Raw genomic sequence first — 23064 nt, 5'->3', positions numbered from 1 at the left:
ATGACAGGGGTGAGTGCAACTGGACGGTAGTCAGTGAGGCAGGCTGTGGATGATTTTTTGGATATGAGAATAATTGTGGATGACTTCAGACAGGCAGTGATGAAAGTCTGTGCTAGAGACAGGTTGAAAGAGAGATGGTCGGCACAGACCCTTAGTACCTTCCCAGGAACCCCGTCAAGTCCAGCCGATTTCCTAGGGTTCACTCTGCTGAACATCCGTGCCACATCCTATGCCTGCACAGTCAGTGGTTTGGAGCTGGGAGCAGATTGAGGTAGAGATGGTGTGATTGCAGACTGCAGTGGTGTAGTCTCAAAACACGAGAAGAACGCGTTCAGCTCTTCTACCAGTGCAGCGCTGGAGTGTACAGCTGTGCTGGTCTGTTCCCTGAAGTTGGTCAGCTGCTGTAGGGTTGTTGTTGGAGAGGTGGTCCTCTATTTTCCTCCTGTAATCCAACTTGGCCTTTCTGATTCCTCACCTTAGGTCAGCTCTAGCAGCACTGTACAGTTCTTTGTCACCTGACCTAAAGGCAGTGTTACGGCCTTTTAGGAGGAGCCTGACCTCACTGGTCATCCAGGGTTTTTGGTTGGGAAAGACCCGTATGCGTTTCACTATGGTGACAGTCCCCATGCAGAATGTGATGTATTCCATCACAGTCTCTGTGAATGCTGTCAGATCCTGGTGTTCAAAAATACTCCATTCAGTGTATGCAAAGCAGTCCTGGTCCTAGTTGAAGTTAAGATTTAGTTTAAGTCAGTTGAAATATAATTGATACAAACATCTCATTCTGTCTCCAAACGACAGACTGATGACTTAAAATAAGTGTGTTTGGAAAATAGTATTTTTTCCTAGAGTTGAATTTACTTGTTAAATGTGTTGAAAAGGTTTAAAGAACCAAAGTGTTGGTGTGTTGCCTTTAGGGCAATCTTTAATTGCTGCTTATTTTCCTAAAATCGTATTAAGTTTGTTTCATGCAAAGTGTTCAGCTAAAATATTTATAATTATGTGTATAGTAATATTAAAATGTTTCTGTTAGGATAAATTGCTAATTTGTAAGTTCAGATAATCTCACGATATGTGCAATGTTACTTGCGGTTTTGCGGGAAATCCCGTATGTAATTACTTGTTTACTACGGGATACGGGAGAACGTAGGCACATGCAGGCGCCATGTGAATCCGTATACGTTTCGGTGCTATCATTCAAAGACTGAATGTTTTTCTTTGTATTGTGTTTTTACAGTTTTTACCACATAAACCCATGCACTTTCATGTGAAGAGAAGACAATAAAACGACACTTTAATGAAGTGAATCCTCTTCATTTGACTTCTGGTCAGCTCCGTGTTTAGTCAGAGTTTCAACACCCTGTACAGGAACACTAAATTTTCATTTTTAGTTTTCATTAAATCATCTGTAATTTGGGATTAATACAGTTTTTGTTCAGTTTAATCTCTGTTTAGTTCTGTGTTTCCTGATGTGCAGGATCCAGACCAGGACCAAACTCGACCTTTTTACTGGATCAGTTGTGGTTCTTTAAAGTTTGATCCATTTCAGTGATGAGTAAAAGTATTGTAGTAAGTTTTTAGTCTGTCATATGTGATTTGATATTTATCTTGTAATTCCAGATGTGACTGAGGTCAGCAGCATGTTATGAATCAGTGTTGACATGAATAGTTGTATGAATGTTGTGGTGACATTTGGATGATGTCTGTAGAAGGCTGACATTATGATGATCCACAATAACAGAGAGACAAAGTCACTCTACTCATTTCAGAGGAAACATCATTGATTAGGACATATCTGATTGATTATTAATGATTTGATCTACATGGTTTCTTCTTTTTTCAGACTCAGTGGCTGCAGTTTGTCAGAGATCAGCTGTGATTCTCTGGTCTCAGCTCTGAAGTCCAACCCCTCCCATCTGACAGAACTGGACCTGAGAGGAAACTGGAACCTTCAGGATTCAGCAGTGAAGCAGCTTTCTGATCTTGTGAAGACTGTGAGGTCAGTTTACTGTCTGTCTTTTTTGTTTTTAGTTTATTTCAGTGAGTTGTTATGAATAATGTGTCTTCAGTTAAATTAAACCTCCAGAACTTGAATTTCTCGTCTAATGTTTTTAAATAGTTGTTTGGTAATATGCGGAATTAAGATTTGGTTTAAATTAATTTATATTTACTCTACCAGTCAAATCTTTGGACACACTTGGGAATTTATGGAAATCCTTTTTTTCATCAAAAGGTACATCTTCATCTGTGTTACGATCACAGTTTTTCTAATTTTCAGTTTGTCCTTTTAAATGAATAGAGCTGTATTAGTAAACACATAATACTATTGGTAGACAGAACTAATATTTTCTGATGATAGGCTTTAAACATTTTGGTAATATTCCTTTATTTCTAGTCCATCAACTGTAAAATGTATTTATTTAACATTTCTGTTGAACATTATACAAAACGATTTCTTTCACATTAGAGCTGCATTGATTATTTAATAAATTAATTATTCCACTGATTAATTTAGCAGTCAGATAAAAATAAATTTGCTCCATTAAAGAGCAACAGTGACTATATAAAAGTAGTGAAGTAGTGAGGTTGACACAGACTTGACAGGCTCAGTTCAGGAAGTCTCATGAGTTGACAGGTTCCCTTTATTGGTGGGTGGTACGGTGAGTATCTAAACACAGAGACCAAGATAAATGAGGGTTGTAGGAGAGTAGAATTAATAGTGAAGAATATGATTTTACTGCAGTGGGTTGACTGACAACAGACTCATCATGGAGAAAAGCTGCACTGGTTAAGTACAGGTTGAGATCCAAGAGGGCACTGACAGGTGTCTTCACAAAAAGTGACTCTCTGCCAGAAACTGATTGATGTCAGCAGGAGCACACAGACTGTTAAAGACACATCACTTAGTTTATCTATGACTACAGCTGTTTTTTCACTTTCATTAAGTGCAAGATCTATACTTTACATGTATTCTTCTGGTAACATGCACAGGAACTTGAAGGTTTGAGGACGTGTTAACTAAATAAACCTAAAAGTAGAGAAGAAAAGAAAGAAGCTGTTGTCATTTAGAATATCTTAAAACAGTCCTTGTTCTTTGCTGTGCTCTATTTAAACATATATGTAATGAAGCCGTCACTCAGACAGTCCAAAGACGCCACATTAAATTAATGTAAACTTATCTTTGTAAAGGTTTCCTAATGTGTGTCAATGTTCTGCTTCTGTCTGACTGAAACTACTTCACTGATGTGGACTCCTTATAAAATAAGATGATTCTCAATTTTGCAGTCATTCTAATGAGTCTGTGTATTTTTCCTGCTCTGTGCTGTGTAATATAAACCATCCAGTGCTTTTTATCACTTTAAACACCTCAGACCAGATTAACCAATAAAAAAGAATTTTTCTTGTTACCAACAAAGTATCTACAGCAATATCTCAACTGAAATGCATTTTCTGCCTCAGTGTAGCTTAATTTCACTCTTCTGTGTTATTTTAATAATTATTTCTACTCCATATCCACCTCTAAACAGCCAGTTGAACCTGTACTATTGTATTTTCTCCTTGTCAAAGTGATCACAGACAATATACTTTTACTGATTTTCTTCTTCAGTTTAACTTAATTTTACTCTTGTGGGTGATATTTAACGATCATGAAACACATAATGGCTCTTTAGAGGTGTTTGAACTGGTAAAGTGGACTGCATGTTTAATACAGTAAAAGTTTAAATAAAACCCAGAAGTGTGAAATACTGAGGCAGTAAAGGCTTTTCAGTAAAGATACTGGCTTTAATCACTTTTTGGTGATGACAAAGCTGCATTTTACTGGTTAGACTGGTCTTAGGGAGGTGTTTAAAGTGGTGAAAAGCAGAAATATTTACAAACATAAATATACATTAATGTATTGTCTTTGAACTGCCTGAGTCCTGGTTTCATCACATCAAGTGTCAGTTTAAATATAGCACAGTTCGAACCGAGTACCACTTTAAAGTATTCTATATGACAAAAGCTTCTTTTGAATGTTATTATGATTATTTAGTGTAAATTGCCTCAAACCTTTAGGTTTGACAAAAACAAACTTTTGTCATTACCATTGGAATACATGTAGTGTATAGTTTTTGCTCTTTTATCCTGAAAGAAACTGTTGTAGTCGTAGATAAACTGGGTGATGCATCTTTCATCAGTTTTTGGTAGAAACAGTTTTTGTCACAACTTCAAGCAGAGCAGGGGATTCAGTGTCTGCACTGTGGTAGGTATTAATGGAGACAGGCGAGAAACTGGCTCACTGACAAAAATGTGGTATCCAGAAATCCTTAGGGACACAACGAGAAACAAGAATACGGTGGGTTTTCCTCTTCATGAATATTCCTCTTCAAAGACCACAAAATCCACAATCAAAAAAAACATCCTCCAGAAAAAAAAATGTTCATCATCATTTTCCTAAACAATAGAAAGACTCTCCTCTTGATAAATAACAAATGCTCCTCTCCATGTAAAACTTAAATTCACCTCTTTATAATTAAATGAAATGCTTAAACAAACCAGAGGGAGATCTAAAAAATAGTGGTGAAGAAACCGAAAATTTCTGAACCACGTTTTGGATAAAAGCATCTGCAACATGACTAAATGAATTAATGTGAAGTATTTTAAAGCTTTTGACACAGTCAACAATGAGTTCATCTACTGACCAAATATGTGATGTTGCATTTCAATCACTGAAATTAATCTGAGACCAAAAAGACACAATTAGAATAAAAGCAGTTTTATCCTGCTGTTAATAGTATTTTTGATAAATACTTGCTGCATTATGAAATTGGTTTATTTTAAAATACACAATTAAACACAATAAGAAGTACATCTGATTCAAACCAGCACCACACCTCTCTAAGTACAACTGTGATGTAATGAAGCTTCATTTTGGATGGTCATGTAATTTTTTACTTGGTAAAGTGAGTTATCGAAACAACTTGCAGCTTCTACTTCTGTTTTTAAAAAATCACTACTAAGTCAAGTTGTATGCTTCAAACTTAACATCACTACCAAAAAGCGGAGTCAAACAGGCAACGTGAGAAACTTCAATCAGATTTCAGAGCAACAGGAGAATTGGAGAGTCACTGGTGCAGAGCTGGTAATAATCTGACATTATGATGATCCACAATAACAGAGAGACAAAGTCACTCTACTCATTTTAGAGGAAACATCATTGATTAAGACATATCTGATTGATTATTAATGATTTGATCTACATGGTTTATTCTTTATTCAGGTTGAACAACTGCAGTTTGTCAAAGATCAGCTGTGATTCTCTGGCCTCAGCTCTGAAGTCCAACCCCTCCCATCTGAAAGAACTGGACCTGAGTGGAAACTGGAACCTGCAGGATTCATCAGTGAAGCTGCTGTGTGGTTTTCTGGAGAGTCCACAATGTAGACTGAAGAGTCTGAGGTCAGTTGAGTGTTGAAGTCAGTCCATGCTACTTTCAAGATTCAATATTCAAAAAACTTAAAAACTTAACTTAATCCCAGAGGGAAATTATGCCTCATAACCATTGTTCTCAAAACAGACAGAAAGAAAAGGAACCACAACCAGGAAAGATCCAACACAAACATAAATACACAATAACATCAATACAGGAAAACTCAATATATATACAGAATATGTAAAATAGATAAATGAAGTTGGGTCAAAATATATAGATTCACAGCAAGTATATGACACTTTCACTTCCCCCACCTCTTACAGAGGGGGAAGAGAAATTGTACAGATTGATTGCCACAGGTAGAAAGGATCTCCTGTGGCGCTCTGTGGAGCATTTAATGTTAATAAGTATTTGGCTGAACGTGCTCCTCTGTCCAGCCAACACACTGTGCAGTGGGTGGGAGGAATTGTCCAGGATTGAGAGGAGTTTGGACAGCATCCTCCTTTCAGCCACAACATGTAGAGGGTCCAGCTCCACCCCCAGAACAGAGCCAGCCCTCCTAATCAGCTTATTTAGTCTATTAGTGTCTGCCACCTTCATGTTGCCACCCCAGCAGACCACAGCATAAAAGATGACACTAGCCACCACAGACTCATAAAACATCCGCAGCATGGTGCTGCAGACGTTGAAGGACCTGAGTCTCCTCAGGACTTTTTGTACAATGCTGATGAGTTTTTAGTCCAGTCCAGTTTGTTGTCCAAGTACACTCCCAGGTATTTGTATTCGGACACAACCTCCACCTCCTCCCCCTGTATAGAGAGAGGGATGACAGGACTCCCAGATTTCCTGAAGTCCATCACCAGCTCCTTTGTTTTGTTGATGTTGAGTTGCAGATGGTTGAGTCCACACCAGTCAACAAAACTGTCCACCACTCCACGGTACTCTGTGACATCTCCACCCTTAATACATCCTACAACTGCAGAGTCATCAGAGAACTTCTGAAGATGACAGGACTCTGAGTTGTACCTGAAGTCTGAGGTATACAGGGTGAAGAGGAATAGAGACAGAACTGTCCCCTGTGGACCACCTGTGCTACAGATCACAGTCTCAGACACACAGTTCTGCAGTCAGACATACTGTGGACGGTTGGTGAGGTAGTCCATGATCCAGGAAATCGGGAGTGTTGACCTGCATGTTTTTTAATTTCTCTCCCAGCAGTGCAGGCCGGATGGTGTTGAATGCACTGGAGAAATCAAAAAACATGATCCTCACTAAGCCCCCAGGCTTGTCCAGGTGGGTGTAGGCGCGATTGGGCAGATGTATGATGGCGTCATCCACTCCAGTATGGGGTTGATAAGCAAACTGGAGGGGATCAAGTGAGAGTTTGACCAGAGGTCTGAGGTCGGAAGTTCATCAGTATTGTACTAAACACAGTTATTATCAAAGCAAAGATCCAGTATTTCCTGTAAATCTTCATCTTTCTCTGTTGCTGCATTTCTCAGTGAAGCTGTGAGAGGAGAATGGACAGAAAGTCAGAGAGAGAAAAGTCAGCCAATCAGATCAGACAGATGTTTGTTGTTTTTATTCTTACTAGATGTATAGAGACAGTGGTCCTCATTCATCAAATCTGATATGAAACAGTTTTTTCTTTCATTTCAACTCTAAACTATTGATCAGTTTCATCTTTGTCACAGCTCTAAAATCAGTCTGACTGAACTCTGCAAACCACTGGTTCTTATTTCACTAAACCAAGACCACCTTTGGTAATGATGTGGTCTTTGTACAGACCTGAACCTCTGCTGAAGTCACTCTACTCATTTTAGAGGAAACATCATTGATTAGGACATATCTGATTGATTATTAATGATTTGATCTACATGGTTTATTCTTTATTCAGGTTGAACAACTGCAGTTTGTCAAAGATCAGCTGTGATTCTCTGGTCTCAGCTCTGAAGTCCAACCCCTCCCATCTGAGAGAACTGGACCTGAGCTCCAACGACAACCTGCAGGATTCAGGAGTGAAGCTGCTGTGTGGTTTTCTGGAGAGTCCACAATGTAGACTGGAGACTCTGAGGTCAGTTCACTGACTGTTACTATTGTAGAACTTATATCTTTAATCCACAACTGAACCAACACTGTAATAAATTCATTCAATTCTTCAGTTTCAGTTAATTTCAGTGAGTTGTCATGAATAATGTTTGTTCACTGAAATTAAACCTTCAGAACTCAAACACTTAAATTTCTCACTAATGTTTCTAAATAAACTGTAGAAAATGTTTGGTGTTAGTTGAAATTAAGGTTTAGTTTAAATTAGGTTAATTTTTTTAATAAAAAATATTTTATTGTTTAATATCACAGACTGATGTCTTAAAATAAGTGTTTTGAATATTATTCTTTTTTCCTAAAGTTAAATTTACTTGTTAATCAGTGTTGACATGAATAGTTGTATGAATGTTGTGGTGACATTTGGATGATGTCTGTAGAAGGCTGATGTAAAAGCCCTGTAAAGGGAGGTATTGATGAGAGTGACACACGACAACTTCTCCTCAGCTCATGTTTGTATTGAGTGAAGGAAGAGAAGCGACCTGAGAACCTCAGCAGCTCAACGCTCCCTCTGCTGGACTCTCTCTGTAACTACATTCTCCCCCAATCCAGTCCACTCCATTGAGCCACTGACACCGACACAAGACACAACACAGAATAAAGTGCTCTAGCTCTGACAACAACATTGTGAACACAAAACTACAAACAAAACCATGATCAAATATTCACCAGCTGAGAACCGGCACCGCCTCCACTGGATCCAATACAAAGCACGCAGGGCACGTTACTCCATCCATCACACTGACATTAAGAAGATCCACAATAACAGAGAGACAAAGTCACTCTACTCATTTTAGAGGAAACATCATTGATTAGGACATATCTGATTGATTATTAATGATTTGATCTACATGGTTTATTCTTTATTCAGGTTGAACAACTGCAGTTTGTCAAAGATCAGCTGTGATTCTCTGGTCTCAGCTCTGAAGTCCAACCCCTCCCATCTGACAGAACTGGACCTGAGTGGAAACTGGAACCTGCAGGATTCAGCAGTGAAGCTGCTGTGTGGTTTTCTGGAGAGTCCACAATGTAGACTGGAGACTCTGAGGTCAGTTCACTGACTGTTACTATTGTAGAACTTATATCTTTAATCCACAACTGAACCAACACTGTAATAAATTCATTCAATTCTTCAGTTTCAGTTCATTTCAGTGAGTTGTCATGAATAATGTTTGTTCACTGAAATTAAACCTTCAGAACTCAAACACTTAAATTTTTAACTAATGTTTCTAAATAAACTGTAGAAAATGTTTATTGTTAGTTGAAATTAAGGTTTATTTTAAATTAGGTTAATTTTTTTTGATAAAAAATATTTTATTGTTTAATATCACAGACTGATAAATGTGATAAAATAAGTGTTTTGAATATTATTCTTATAATAAACAACAGAAATCCACAAACTATACAGAAACTGACCATGTTCCTGAACAGTACATGACATTTGTGGCTAATACTTACAACAATAACCAGGTATTCACTCAGTAATTCAGTATTTCAACAGCTGAACTACAACATTGACTCTAACACAGTGCTCGACCAGCGGATACTAACATGAGGCTTTATGGCGACGTTAGCATAGCGTTGCTAATATCGCTAGCATCCAGTAATTAGCTTCTTTGCTTCATAATACACGAATGCAAAACACTATAAATATCCCATGTACACACATACATCTTCAGATAACACATACTTATATTAATATGAACAGTCAGTAGGGAGAACTTATACCTGTAAAGGGAGGTACTGATGAGAGTGACACACGACAACTTCTCCTCAGCTCATGTTTGTATTGAGTGAATGAAGAGAAGCGACCTGAGAACCTCAGCAGCTCAACGCTCCCTCTGCTGGACTCTCTCTGTAACTACATTCTCCCCCAATCCAGTCCACTCCATTGAGCCACTGACACCGACACAAGACACAACACAGAATAAAGTGCTCTAGCTCTGACAACAACATTGTGAACACAAAACTACAAACAAAACCATGATCAAATATGCACCAGCTGAGAACCGACACCGCCTCCACTGGATCCAATACAAAGCACGCAGGGAACGTTACTCCATCCATCACACTGACATTAAGAAGATCCACAATAACAGAGAGACAAAATCACTCTACTCATTTTAGAGGAAACATCATTGATTAGGACATATCTGATTGATTATTAATGATTTGATCTACATGGTTTATTCTTTATTCAGGTTGAAGAACTGCTATTTGTCAGAGATCAGCTGTGATTCTCTGGCCTCAGCTCTGAAGTCCAACCCCTCCCATCTGACAGAACTGGACCTGAGTGGAAACAACCTGCAGGATTCAGCAGTGAAGCTGCTGTGTGGTTTTCTGGAGAGTCCACAATGTAGACTGAAGACTCTGAGGTCAGTTCACTGACTGTTACTATTGTACAACTTATATCTTTAATCCACAACTGAACCAACACTGTAATAAATTAATTCAATTCTTCAGTTTCAGTTCATTTCAGTGAGTTGTCATGAATAATGTTTGTTCACTGAAATTAAACCTTCAGAACTCAAACACTTAAATTTTTAACTAATGTTTCTAAATAAACCGTATAAAATGTTTGGTGTTAGTTGAAATTAAGATTTAGTTTAAATTAGGTAAATTTTTTTTGATAAAAAATATTTTATTGTTTAATATCACAGACTGATGTCTTAAAATAAGTGTTTTGAATATTATTCTTATAATAAACAACAGAAATCCACAAACTATACAGCAACTGACCATGTTCCTGAACAGTACATGACATTTGTGGCTAATACTTACAACAATAAGCAGGTATTCACTCAGTAATTCAGTATTTCAACAGCTGAACTACAACATTGACTCTAACACAGTGCTCGACCAGCGGATACTAACATGAGGCTTTATGGCGACGTTAGCATAGCGTTGCTAATATCGCTAGCATCCAGTAATTAGCTTCTTTGCTTCATAATACACGAATGCAAAACACTATAAATATCCCATGTACACACATAGAGGAAACATCATTGATTAGGACATATCTGATTGATTATTAATGATTTGATCTACATGGTTTATTCTTTATTCAGGTTGAACAACTGCAGTTTGTCAGAGATCAGCTGTGATTCTCTGGTCTCAGCTCTGAAGTCCAACCCCTCCCATCTGACAGAACTGGACCTGAGTAGAAACTACAACCTGCAGGATTCAGGATTGAAGCTGCTGTGTGGTTTTCTGGAGAGTCCACAATGTAGACTGAAGACTCTGAGGTCAGTTCACTGACTGTTACTATTGTAGAACTTATATCTTTAATCCACAACTGAACCAACACTGTAATAAATTAATTCAATTCTTCAGTTTCAGTTCATTTCAGTGAGTTGTCATGAATAATGTTTGTTCACTGAAATTAAACCTTCAGAACTCAAAAAACACTCACTAATGTTTTTAAATAAACTGTAGAAAACGATTAGTGTTACTTGAAATTAAGGTTCAGTTGTAATATATATAATTAAAATATCCAGAGTATGAATGTTGTGGTGACATTTGGATGATGTCTGTAGAAGGCTGACATTATGATGATCCACAATAACAGAGAGACAAAGTCACTCTACTCATTTCAGAGGAAACATCATTGATTAGAACATATCTGATTGATTATTAATGATTTGATCTACATGGTTTATTCTTTATTCAGGTTGAAGAACTGCAGTTTGTCGAAGATCAGCTGTGATTCTCTGGTCTCAGCTCTGAAGTCCAACCCCTCCCATCTGACAGAACTGGACCTGTGTGGAAACTACAACCTGCAGGATTCAGCAGTGAAGCAGTTGTCTGATCTTGTGAAGAGTCCAGACTGTAAACTGGAGAAACTGAGGTCAGTTGAGTGTATTAGTAGTATTAGTGTATTATTGTTCTAAACACAGTTAGTATCAAAGCAAAGATCCCGTATTTCCTGTAAATCTTCATTCTTCTCTGTTGCTGCATTTCTCAGTGAAGCTGTGAGAGGAGAACGGACAGAAAGACAGAGAGAGAACAGTCAGCCAATCAGATCATCCAGATGTTTGTTGTTATTATTCTTACTAGATGTATAGAGACAGTGGTCCTCATTCATCAAATCTGATATGAAACAGTTTTTTCTTTCATTTCAACTCTAAACTATTGATCAGTTTCATCTTTGTCACAGCTCTAAAATCAAACCACTGGTTCTTATTTCATTAAACCAAGACCACCTTTGGTAATGATGTGGTCTTTGTACAGACCAGAACCTCTCCTGAAGTCTCTGTCCCTGTGTCATTAGTTTGGTCCAGATCTGTTCAGTGGCAGATGTTTATCAACACACAGTGACTCTGTCTTTAAATGAAACAGCAGTTCACATGGAGCAACAGGAAATCCATCACTAAACTGTTGGTGCAGTAATGAAGTGTTGATGACTCAGCAGTTTATTTCCACTGTGGACTTGATGAAATCTGCACAATAAACAGACTTGATGCTAAAAGTCTGTGCAGGTCTGTGAGCTTCCAGCTCAGTGTGTTCACTCCAATACGTTAACATGAGAGCTGAAAGGAAGCTGGCGACACTACACAGCTCTGAACAGGACTGAAGTCTCTGCTGCTCTTTCTACTGGATGTGCTGCATCACTGACTGACAGCTGATGAAGGGAGTCTCTGGAAACTCTCATTGATCTAATCTGCTCTCTCTGATTCTCTCTACAGGTGGAAGTGGGGACAATAATAAATATTAAAGTGAATTGTCAGTGCTGCAGTGTGAACTGCTCTGAGAACAGCTCCACTGTCAGACTCGATGTCAAGTCCACCATCATCCCTGTGTGTTGGTCTGGATCTGACAGAGGATCATCAGTGGATCTGGACTGATCTGCTGCTGCTCTGTTCTTCTACACAGTCTCTGCAGACACACTGATAAACATCCATTCATTCTCCTCCACCCTCCACCTCCACCTGGATTTTATTCCGTCTTTATTTTCTTCATTCAGATATTCTGAAGCTGCACCAACTGTAGTCGACTGTATTTATCAACCAGTAGATTTCTGATGTTGTAGCTCACAACACATGATCACAGCAGCTGAAGACTGATGGAAAGAAACATCAGGTTCTACAGTGATTTATTATGGACATGAATTTATGGACCTTTATATCACATTTAAGCTTCATTTAACAATAGTTGCTAGGAACATTAACATGAATTGACTTGATCTGGACCCATCAACAGGACCAGAGTCCTGATTTGTTGGAGGAACCAGTGAGAGACTCTTATTTGTTTCATGATCCATCCACACGTGGACTCAGATAAGCAGCAGAAAATGTAAACATGGATAATTCATAAAGAAAACATTTGTTAATTAAGGTTTTTGTTCATTATGAGTCTCTGAGCTTCTTAACTTCTAATGTTTCTGTCTACAGGACGAAAAAGATGAAACATCTTTGTTAATGAAACTGAAGACTTTGTAAAACCTTCTTAGGCTTTTATTTTGAAGGAAGTGAATTCACTGTTGTTAATATTTGTAGAAACTCTGTTAATAGTTCACTAATAATGATCCAATAATCATTGACAGGGTTCATTCTCCATCATAATACTTTTACTGTTGATGCTTTAAATAAATTTTCTTCTATTAAACATAAAGTTGGACTTTTACTTGTAACAGATTCTGTTTTCTTGTTGTAATGCTCCTTTAACTCTAGTTAACATCAGAATTCTTCTTCCATCACTGTCCATACATTGATCTGTGAGTCTGTACGTTACTACATGTTACTTCCTGTGTTACTTCATGACTTCATACGTTAGTTCTCAGCAGGGACGTCAACAACTACTTCAGTTTGACTTGAAGTTTAGTTTTTAACAGTCACATTTCCAGAAAATCAGACGTCACTTATCTGTTTCTCTGATCATCTGACTGTGAGCTGAAGTTTTTGGACTCATAGTGGATCATCAGGTCTGACTTGTTTCCTGACTCAACTAAAGCAGCTGACGACAGGAAGGACTTTGTGTTTTCAGACAAATCAACACATCCTTCATTTTCTTTATTTGCTCCATCAACATGAGACGATACACATGAAGTAATTAACATCAAGTTAATTTAAATCAAACTTCAGATTAGAAACAAACTGCTGCTTTGTCTCCAACATAAAACACAAGTCGACTTCTAGTCGTCAGAACAACAATAAAACAGTTTCCTGAAGCTGAACTTTGACTTTAAAGCAGCAGCTCTTTACAGAACAACACGTTCCTTTGGTTTCATACGTCTGAACAAAGTTGACACGAAGAACCAGTGATTTCATTTGATGAAGAACATTTAGAGTAAAAATAAGAATAAACAGTCTGAAAAATGCTGATTTGTCAGGAAAATAACATTTAATATTAAAACCTTCACACATTCAGGTAAAAAAATCAGCTTTTAAAACAGCAGCTGTTGTATTTTTATGAATAAAGTTTAAATAAACCTTTAATGTCTCAAATTAAACATAACATCTGCTTATTTGTGATCTGCTTCATGTGAACTGTTGTCTCGTGGTCTGATGGATCATGAAGCTGCTTTTTAACTGGCTCTGTTCACTCTGGGTTTTTCTCTCTGTACTTTGATTTTCACTGATCATCAGAGTTCAGTTATTCTGAGCTGCAGTGATGGAATCAGAGTAAAATCATGGACACTGTCAGGAATCCTGCAGGATTCACATGTAACTCTGATCATTATGATGTTATTTAGTGGTGAACTCTCCCTCTGTTTGTTAGAAACTCTGCTTTCAAACTAGAGTGGACACATGGAAAGTCTGGACCAGCAAACACTTTGACTTCTACTCTTCACTGTGAACACGTCATCAATGATCAAACACTTTGATTCATCTCTACAGAACAACTGGTTTCATTTAGTGCTGATAAAGTGTCACTTAGTGAACTCTTTAGTTGGAACCAGGCTCAGTTTGAACTACAAACAGCTGCTGAAAAGTGTCATTAGAAAAACTGGATGAAACCGAAGTTTGAGGTAAGGTTCCCAGATTTCTAAGACTGTGTGACGTAGCTGATGATCTGCTGTTTGAAAGTTTCTCTTCACTTTTCCTCGACTGTGACTTCACACTGAAAACATCTGATGTGATGAAGCTCCTCTGTTGGTGCTGTGCTCATGATGTGCTGCCCCCTGCTGGCTGCTCCCTGTCACTTCCTGTCCACAGGTAACACAGCTGATAGTTGGAGCCTCACTTCACAGTCAAACTGATGGAAGATGGTCGTGTGTGTGACGTTAGTGTAACCTGAGGTCGAGCAGTGGAGAGAAAGAAGCTGAACTTACTGATCACATCATTAGAGACATTTTCATCAGTGTGATCACAAAACCCAGGTTTCCATTAGCTTCCATTCATGTTGTGTTGTTGTGTTCAGCTTGATTTCATCAGGAAATCTCACTGAGATCAACAGAGACCTGACAACAAACCACATATGTTCAGTAAAAACACAGCAGTTCATTCAGACAAACAACCATCACACACAGAGACACACACACTGCTGCACTAATTCCAACAATCACAACTTCACAATGAAACAACCACACATTTACTGTAGAGCAACAATTGTTTGTACAGATCAAAATGTTTCAAGTGTTTTAGTCTTTAATTTTTCTTCATGTTTGTTTGTGTAACAGTAAAATGTCTGCAGCATCAAACCTGCTCCAACAGTTACAGATTATTCAGTAAAGTTACTGAAGTACAAGTAACTGAGTAAATGTAACTTGTTACCACCACCTCTGAATTGAACAGTTTGTTTATTAATGAACTTTAACACTGAGAGAAAAACATTTGTTACACTCTGCAGTAGAACACAGAGAAGAAGACCAGGTGATAGACTGATCCCAGGTGATAGACTGATCCCAGGTGATAGTCTGATCCCAGTGCTGCAGGACTGAGAGTTTGTAATGTGAAATAAACCAAGTGAAGGTTTTTCTCCAACACTGGTGCCGTCACAGTCTGAGTGGTGTCACACACACTCAACATGTTTGGTGCCTCTTTGTTTTCTCTTTAGGAGACTAATGATGAACACCAACAACTTTTAGTTTCAACTTTTATTCCCAATATTCACTTGGATCAAATCCAGACAACAACAGTTCTCTCTGTTCCTCCACCTTTCCACTGCTGCACCTCTAAAAGCAAAAAGACACTGTGGGATTTCTGGATGGAAACGTTTGCTCAGTTTCTCTGTTTTCACAATAAAGCTTCATTATCTGATCCAAGAGAGGAGACGATTCTGCTTCAGTGAGACCAGCGTCCATTTTCTTCATCGTTCCTCAATCAGATTCTGTTCAGATCCGATTTTCTGAAGGTTCATATACGTCTAGTTCAACAAACTGGGTTTTCTCTCTAACAGAAAACCACCAACAGCAGACGAGTTGTGAAACTCCTGCTGAGTTTGGGATGAAACAGCTTCACAGTTTGTTGCTGTGGAGTCTTCAGACCATTAAAACTGAACCTGTGATGCAGCTGAGTCCAGCTGTTCAATAAATGCTGTGGACTAGAAGCATCAAAGTTCAAACCTTTAGTCAATAATAAAGACATTTTAGTGTTTGATCCACAGAATAACAAGATCTGGGTGTTACTAATTCAATGAGGTGATTTGTCCTTTTGACTCAAATGTTTGTTAGAATCATTAGAGAAAAGTTGCAGCACATTTAAAACAGAATATTAGTTTTTCTCCAGATATTTGGACGTGTCTTTAAGGATTCTGTTAATGGTTTCATTACAGCAGTGAGTGTTGTTCAGTGAACATTTGTGGTTTTTAAAAACTGAACTGTGTAAAGGGAGAAGAGTCAGGGGGACGTCAGGAAATCCCGAGTTGACACTGATGGGAACTGAACAGAGGAGGAACTGAAACTGACCATTTGTGTCACTTAGTTCAGACTCTGTTTAGATCGAACAGAGCAGTAGGAGGAAAAGTGACGTTTGAGGCCGGTGAGTGTTAATACAACAGGATTATTTTACTGTCACAGTCTCTGAGTACGTTTCAGGACTGTAGAGAGTAGAAAAGAGAGAATCTGCTGCTGTTCATACAAATGGAAACTGGGAGAAAACAGGGAGATGCATCCTTGTGTGTAGATTTCCTTCATGTGACTGTTGAGCAGATTGGATTCTTGATTGATGCTTGTTCTGAGCTCACAGTCAGTGTTGCTGGTTTATCTCTGACTGACTGAAGTCCAGAAGATGAGTGTTTGTGTGAAGGAAGAGGAGGACAGAGCAGAGTCTGCAGTTTCCAGCTGTGTGTCTATGGAGAGTGACCACTCCAAAGAAGAACCTCTGACCTTATGCGATGTGACGTCTAGACCCTCAGACACAAAGTAAGAGACTGTTTTGTTCTGTTTCTAAATGCTGGTGTTAATGTCATCAGAGACAGAGAAGCAACATCAGTGTTTGATTTCACAGCATAAAGTACATTTTTAATTTTAAGAATCATAAACAAACAATAAACTGAGCTGATAAAACAGGTCAAGTGTTTGTTTCACTGCAAAGATCCTGCTAGATCCAGTAGTGTTGATGGGAATCAGTCTCTTCTGAAGTCCCTGAGAAAAACACAATTTCCTCACTCACTGTCTCCAGACTGCAAGTTTTCTTTGTGTCCACAGAAACAGGAAGAAGAGTCTTGTTTGTGTGGAGGAGCAGCAGCTGTCCCACTGTGCTTTGTGTGAGGACGTCCTGAAGGATCCAGTCTCTACCAGCTGTGGACACTGGTTCTGCAGACAGTGCATCACCTCATACTGGGACCAGTCTGGTTCATCAGGAGACTCCTCCTGTCCCCAGAGTAGAAAAAGATCCAGAACCAGACCTGGACTGAGAGTCAGTCAGACCAACACTGTACAAAGTAAGACTGAACATCTGTCTGCTGATGTTTATTATTTTTTATGTCTGACATAAGAGAGATTTGTTGAATTTCTTTGTTTTTTATTGTATCTGATAAAAATAATCACCAGATTCTTTTTCCTCAGTCTCACATAGTTTCTTGTCTTTCAGCAGATGTTGGTCTGCAGGAGGTTTTAGATGAACATAAGATCCGTCTGAGGAGGAGATGTGAATGTGTGACTGAAGGAATTGAAACAGGAAGTGGAACCCTCCTCAACAGGATCTACACTGAGCTCTACATCACAGAGGGACAGAGTGAAGAGGTTAATACCCAACATGAGGTGAGACAGCTGGAGACAGTTTCCAAGATGAAGACCCTCCATGACACTGCAATCAAGGTCCACGACATCTTTAAAGTCTTACCTGATCAACAGAGACACATCAGAGTGGTTCTGACGAACGGTGTCGCTGGTGTTGGAAAAACCTTCTCAGTGCAGAAGTTCACTCTGGACTGGGCAGAGGACTTGGAAAACCAAGATGTCAGTCTGCTGGTTCTGCTTTCATTCAGGGAGCTGAACCTGATCAAAGATGAGCAGTACAGTCTTCTCACCCTGCTCCATGTTTTCTATCCAACATTACAGAAGGTCACAGCAGAGCAGCTGGCTGTCTGTAAACCTTTGTTCATCTTTGACGGCCTGGATGAAAGCAGACTTTCACTAGATTTCAACAACAGGGAGGTCGTGTCTGATGTCACACAGAAGTCATCAGTCAACGTGCTGCTGACAAACCTCATCAAGGGGAATCTGCTTCCCTCAGCTCTGGTCTGGATAACTTCCCGACCTGCAGCAGCCAATCAGATCCCTCCTACATGTGTTGACAGGGTAACAGAAGTACGAGGCTTCACTGACGTCCAGAAGGAGGAGTACTTCAGGAGGAGATTCAGTGATGAAGAGCTGTACAGCAGAATCATCTCACACATCAAGACATCCAGGAGCCTCCACATCATGTGTCACATCCCAGTCTTCTGCTGGATCACTGCTACAGTTCTGGAGCACATGTTGACTACAGAGCAGAGAGGAGAGCTGCCCAAGACCCTGACTGACCTGTACTCACACTTCCTGCTGGTTCAGACAAAGAGGAAGAAGAACAAGTATGATGAGGGACATGAGACGAGTCCACAGGAGCTGACAGAGGCTGACAGAGAAGTTCTTGTGAAGCTGGGGAGGCTGGCGTTTGAACATCTGGAGAAAGGAAACATCATGTTCTACCAAGAAGACCTGGAGCAGTGTGGTCTTGATGTCACAGAGGCCTTGGTGTACTCAGGAGTTTGTACAGAGATCTTCAAAATAGAGAGTGTGATCTTCCAGAAAACAGTCTACTGCTTTGTTCATCTGAGCATTCAGGAGTTTCTGGCTGCAGTCTACATGTTCCACTGTTACACCAACAGGAAGACAGAGGTACTGGAGGAGTTTGTGGGGAAATACTGCAACTACACAGTTAACCTAACTCTGGATGCCCTCCTTAGGAAAGCCTTGATAAAATCCCTTGACAGTAAAAATGGTCACCTAGACCTGTTTGTTCGCTTCCTTCATGGCCTCTCTCTGGAGTCCAACCAGAGACTCTTAGGAGGTCTGCTGGGTCAGACAGAGAACGGTCCAGAAGTCATCCAGAGAGTCATTAATAACCTAAAGGAAATGAACAGTCGTGACATCTCTCCTGACAGAAGCATCAACATCTTCCACTGTCTGATGGAGATGAACGACCACTCAGTTCATCAGGAGATCCAAGAGTTCCTGAAGTCAGAGAAAAGATCAGAGAAGTACCTCTCTGTAATCCACTGCTCAGCTCTGGCCTACATGCTGCAGATGTCAGAGGAGGTTCTGGATGAGTTGGACCTGAAGAAGTTCAACACATCGTGGGAGGGACAACAGAGACTGATTCCAGCTGTGAGGAACTTCAGAAAGGCTCGGTGAGTCCAGATGTGATCACCAACATGAGGATAACACACAGCTGCAGCCTCTGTACCTGCAGTACAGCACATGTACTTCTACTCATACTACAGTTTGAGAACATACAAGGACACATTCTCATCATGCACAATATAAAACACGACGGCATGATCACAGGAAGCAACAGCAGTGTCAGTTTTATTTCTACAGAACGTTTTGCTGTAGAAATAAGTTCACATCTGACCTTTAAACTGTCAGATGTGAACTTTGACCCAGTGGACTTTACACACTGCTCCACAACAACACCCTCTGTCCTTAGACGGTTGAATCAGATGAGAAAAAAACATTTTAAAAAATGGAAAAGAAAATACACACATATATACAAACATATATTAACATCCACACATTAACATACTTCTACTGTACATATACATAAATCATACACATACTGTAGACACAGAAATACAAATACTAATGCATAAATACACATGAACACATGTAAATATAAACAACCACTGTCCTCATCCTATAAACAGGACTGAATATGAAAATGTTTATGTGAAACCATTTTACAATAACAATTTTAAGGATGTTGAAATCAACACCTGCATGAAATGAGCATCTGTCTTAATGATCTAATGTACGAGTCAGTACATTCACAGTTTGACCACAATCTATTTTGGGCTGCACTGAGTCCACTTCAACACAAAATGTGATTAATATCATGCAGCAGACACAGAAACATGAATTAGTCTAATGCCTGAATAACTGTTCACCTCAGCTACAGCTGCACTTGATAATCTGCTTTGTCAACAAAATTCATTAAAGCAGTTTTTTGTCATTTCATTGTCAGATTATTATTTTATTTTCACCTTGATATGTTCTTCATCACAGACTTGTTCACTGTGGACTCTCAGAAACTCACTGTGAAGTTGTGGTCTCAGCACTGAAATCCAACTCCTCCCATCTGAGAGAACTGGACCTCAGTGGAAACAGGCTACATGATTCAGGAATGAAGATGCTGTCTGCTGGACTGGAGAGTCCAAATTGTCGACTGGAAACTCTGAGGTCAGTTCAAGTGTTTTTTTCAATATTGATTTTAACTGTTGGTTTGTTGTTGTTGCTGGTAAAACTAATATTTTTGTTGATGTTGTTATAAGAAGGTAAATACAACATAGCAGCGTACCAGATGTTGTGTTTTTGAAATTCATGCCATCATTGCAGCTGAAGAGAGATCACACTGTCAGCTATCTTTAGCCACTGGTTGTACAGTTATGTTGTCTATGAAACCACTAGATTGGTGGTTTGGAAAACTTTATTCCCCTTAATAAACTAAATCTTCGTTTGAAAACTGCATTTTGTTTTTACTCGACCTACAGTCACATATACTACTTTCTAGTATTACTAACTATCACAGCCAAATGTTTCCACCAACTCGTTATATTATGATGATTCACAGTGAGAGAATGACAAAGCGACTTTACTGATTTTAGACAGAAGTTCATTGATTAGGACATATGTGATTGGGTTTTTGATTTTAGCTGCATGTTTTTTCCTTTTTTCAGACTGACTTCTTGCAGGTTGTCAGAGACCAGTTGTGAGTCTCTGGCCTCAGCTCTGAAGTCCAACCCCTCCCATCTGAGAGAACTGGAGCTGAGCTACAACATCGTGCAGGATTCAGGAGTGAAGCTGCTTTGTGGTTTTCTGGAGAGTCCACAATGTAGACTGGAGACTCTGAGGTCAGACCCCATTTTTAGTTCTTTACTGAGATTAATAAATAAACAGACCTTTGTTGTGTTTCCTTATCTGAGTCAAGGGTCTAGTACAGAATATGTAATTATTGTACGGACTGTAAAGCTTCTATGGAAATAACATTTGGTGTGAGTAGGAGTAGGTACAGTCCCAGTAGTCTGGAACAGGTACTGAGTCGTCCCCCATCTGACATCAGTCCTGTCTGCGTCCTTGTAGCTTCCTCTGATAGCCACTGGGGTCTGATTCTTCTGAAGGTTCTTGGCTTTTCTCTTTACATTGTACTGTCCCAGACATTTGATGAGAGCATTTAACTAACAGAATCTTACTGTACCTATATTAATATGTAATCACATATCACCAATATGTTACTAGATCATTTGTTTAGAAGCCATTCACATACAGACCACATGCTCACTCCACTGTAAATAAAACCAACCCTTTGCTCAGCGTTGACTCGTTGTTTTACAGATTTCTACCCTACTGAAGTTTGATTTTACCAATATCTGTTATCTAGTTTCCTTTAGCACAGCTTCTTCATAGAGTTACAAACCACATCAGTCTGAAACTAAACTTGTTTCCTCTGCTGTGGAAAGTTCTGATCCTCCTTCCTTCTCAGCTGCTTTTCTTCAGGACTGGTCCTGATCTGGGTTGCTGAACTAGGAGGACTTCTTTCAGGCCTTCTTACCTCTTAGCCTCCATTTCACTGCATATCAGGGTCCAGGGAAACACAGAGACAGAATTGTATCGTAAATAATTCATACTATATTAATTCTTTTCTGTTCATACTGAATAGATTCTTTCCTAAAGCCTTTATAATGAAAGTGATGGTGGCCAAAATCTAGTCTGTGTTCTGTTTGAGTCTGTCTGAGTTTATCAGTTTAATTCAACTCAAGTTTATTTAGAAGATGACATCAATAAATGTTTTGTATTCTTTTATCTTTGTTTTATTCTTTATTCAGATTGGATTCCTGCAGTTTGTCAGAGATCAGCTGTGATTCTCTGGTCTCTGCTCTGAAGTCCAACCCCTCCTATCTGACAGAACTGGACCTGAGGAACAACAAGCTGCAGGATTCAGATGTTAAGCTGCTGTCTGATCTTGTGGAGAGTCCCCATTGTAGACTGGAAACCTTGAGGTCAGTAGAGGGTTGGAGTCAGTCCATGCTGCTTTCAGCAGTATTGGACTAAATATAGTTAGTATCAAGTCAAAGATCCAATATTTCCTGTAAAGCTTCAAATAACCAGCAGCTGCTGAGGTCAGCATTGGTGGTGGGGGTGGGTGATCTGATGACTCGTTCTTTCTCTTATAGCGTCAACAATTTGTTCATTTCAGTAGAATCATAGAGATATATCATAGAAATATGATGTAGATCATAGGTGACAGCACAATGTGCAGAAATGAGTCTTCAAACATCACAAACAGAAGGAAGCTCGTTCATTAAGTTACAGTGAGGTGTTAAAGACCTTCTGAACTAAGCAAACTGGCATCATAAAGATGGATGAAGTGAAGACATTTAGTAATGAGGTGCAGTAATAAGTAGCTCTCTGGATCACTAACTACTTCTACAGTCTCTCTACAAGTTGAGCTGCTTTTTATTTCCATTACATAATGAATCATATTATGTGGTGGAAATAGTTCGATCCACGTTATGGGTGTGTCATATATCTTATGTTAAGAATGTGAAAATATGACATGTATGTTTGGAGTTATGAGATAATCAGAAATGTTCTGACTAATTGATGAAATGAGTTTTTAAATACTGATTTACCATCTGTGTTGTTTCGTCTTCTATCAACAGATGGAAGTGAAGATGTTTGTAAAGGTCACAGTAAAAAGAAGAAGATGATGCTTGATGATGATCCAGATGTTGAAACAGCAGCAGCAGCAGCAGAGATGCTCTGACTGTAATTGTATGAGAGAGACACAAAGACTGGGTTTAATTTCTTTTGTTCTGTAATAAACACGTTGATGAAAACATTGATGTTGTTCCATGTTTCTCAGTTGATCCCGTCCAGATGACTCTGAAGACCTGTTCACAGTAGTTGTTCTTT

At 39.0% G+C, this 23064-nt stretch overlaps 2 protein-coding genes and 1 long non-coding RNA gene across 3 annotated transcripts in view; 2 read left to right on the top strand and 1 right to left on the bottom strand.

Moving 5' to 3' along the window:
* LOC113164451 (phenylalanine--tRNA ligase, mitochondrial-like) overlaps positions 1 to 627 on the bottom strand; it is a 63254-nt gene extending 62627 nt beyond the window's left edge. The window contains exon 1 of the mRNA XM_026363759.1: positions 516 to 627. Within this exon, the coding sequence (XP_026219544.1) occupies positions 516 to 627 (112 nt within the window). The remainder of the gene's footprint in view (positions 1 to 515) is intronic.
* A 1226-nt stretch (positions 628 to 1853) lies between these two features.
* LOC113164449 (ribonuclease inhibitor-like) lies at positions 1854 to 8557 on the top strand (the record flags this gene model as incomplete). The annotated part of the gene is made up of 4 exons (XM_026363758.2): positions 1854 to 1999; positions 5261 to 5437; positions 7309 to 7485; positions 8386 to 8557. Coding segments are annotated over 4 exons (672 nt in total), but the record flags the coding sequence as incomplete, so codon positions are not given.
* A 2639-nt stretch (positions 8558 to 11196) lies between these two features.
* On the top strand, positions 11197 to 13124 carry LOC113163599. The gene is made up of 2 exons (XR_003298907.2): positions 11197 to 11361; positions 12200 to 13124. It is a non-coding gene; the product is annotated as an uncharacterized LOC113163599 (long non-coding RNA).
* The last annotated feature ends 9940 nt before the right edge of the window (positions 13125 to 23064 follow it).

The sequence above is a fragment of the Anabas testudineus genome, chromosome 2, assembly GCF_900324465.2.
Source record: "Anabas testudineus chromosome 2, fAnaTes1.2, whole genome shotgun sequence".
NCBI classification, from domain to species: Eukaryota; Metazoa; Chordata; class Actinopteri; order Anabantiformes; family Anabantidae; genus Anabas; species Anabas testudineus.
The sequence above is the reverse complement of the archived record's forward strand: the minus strand, read 5'-3'. Positions and strand labels throughout refer to the sequence as shown.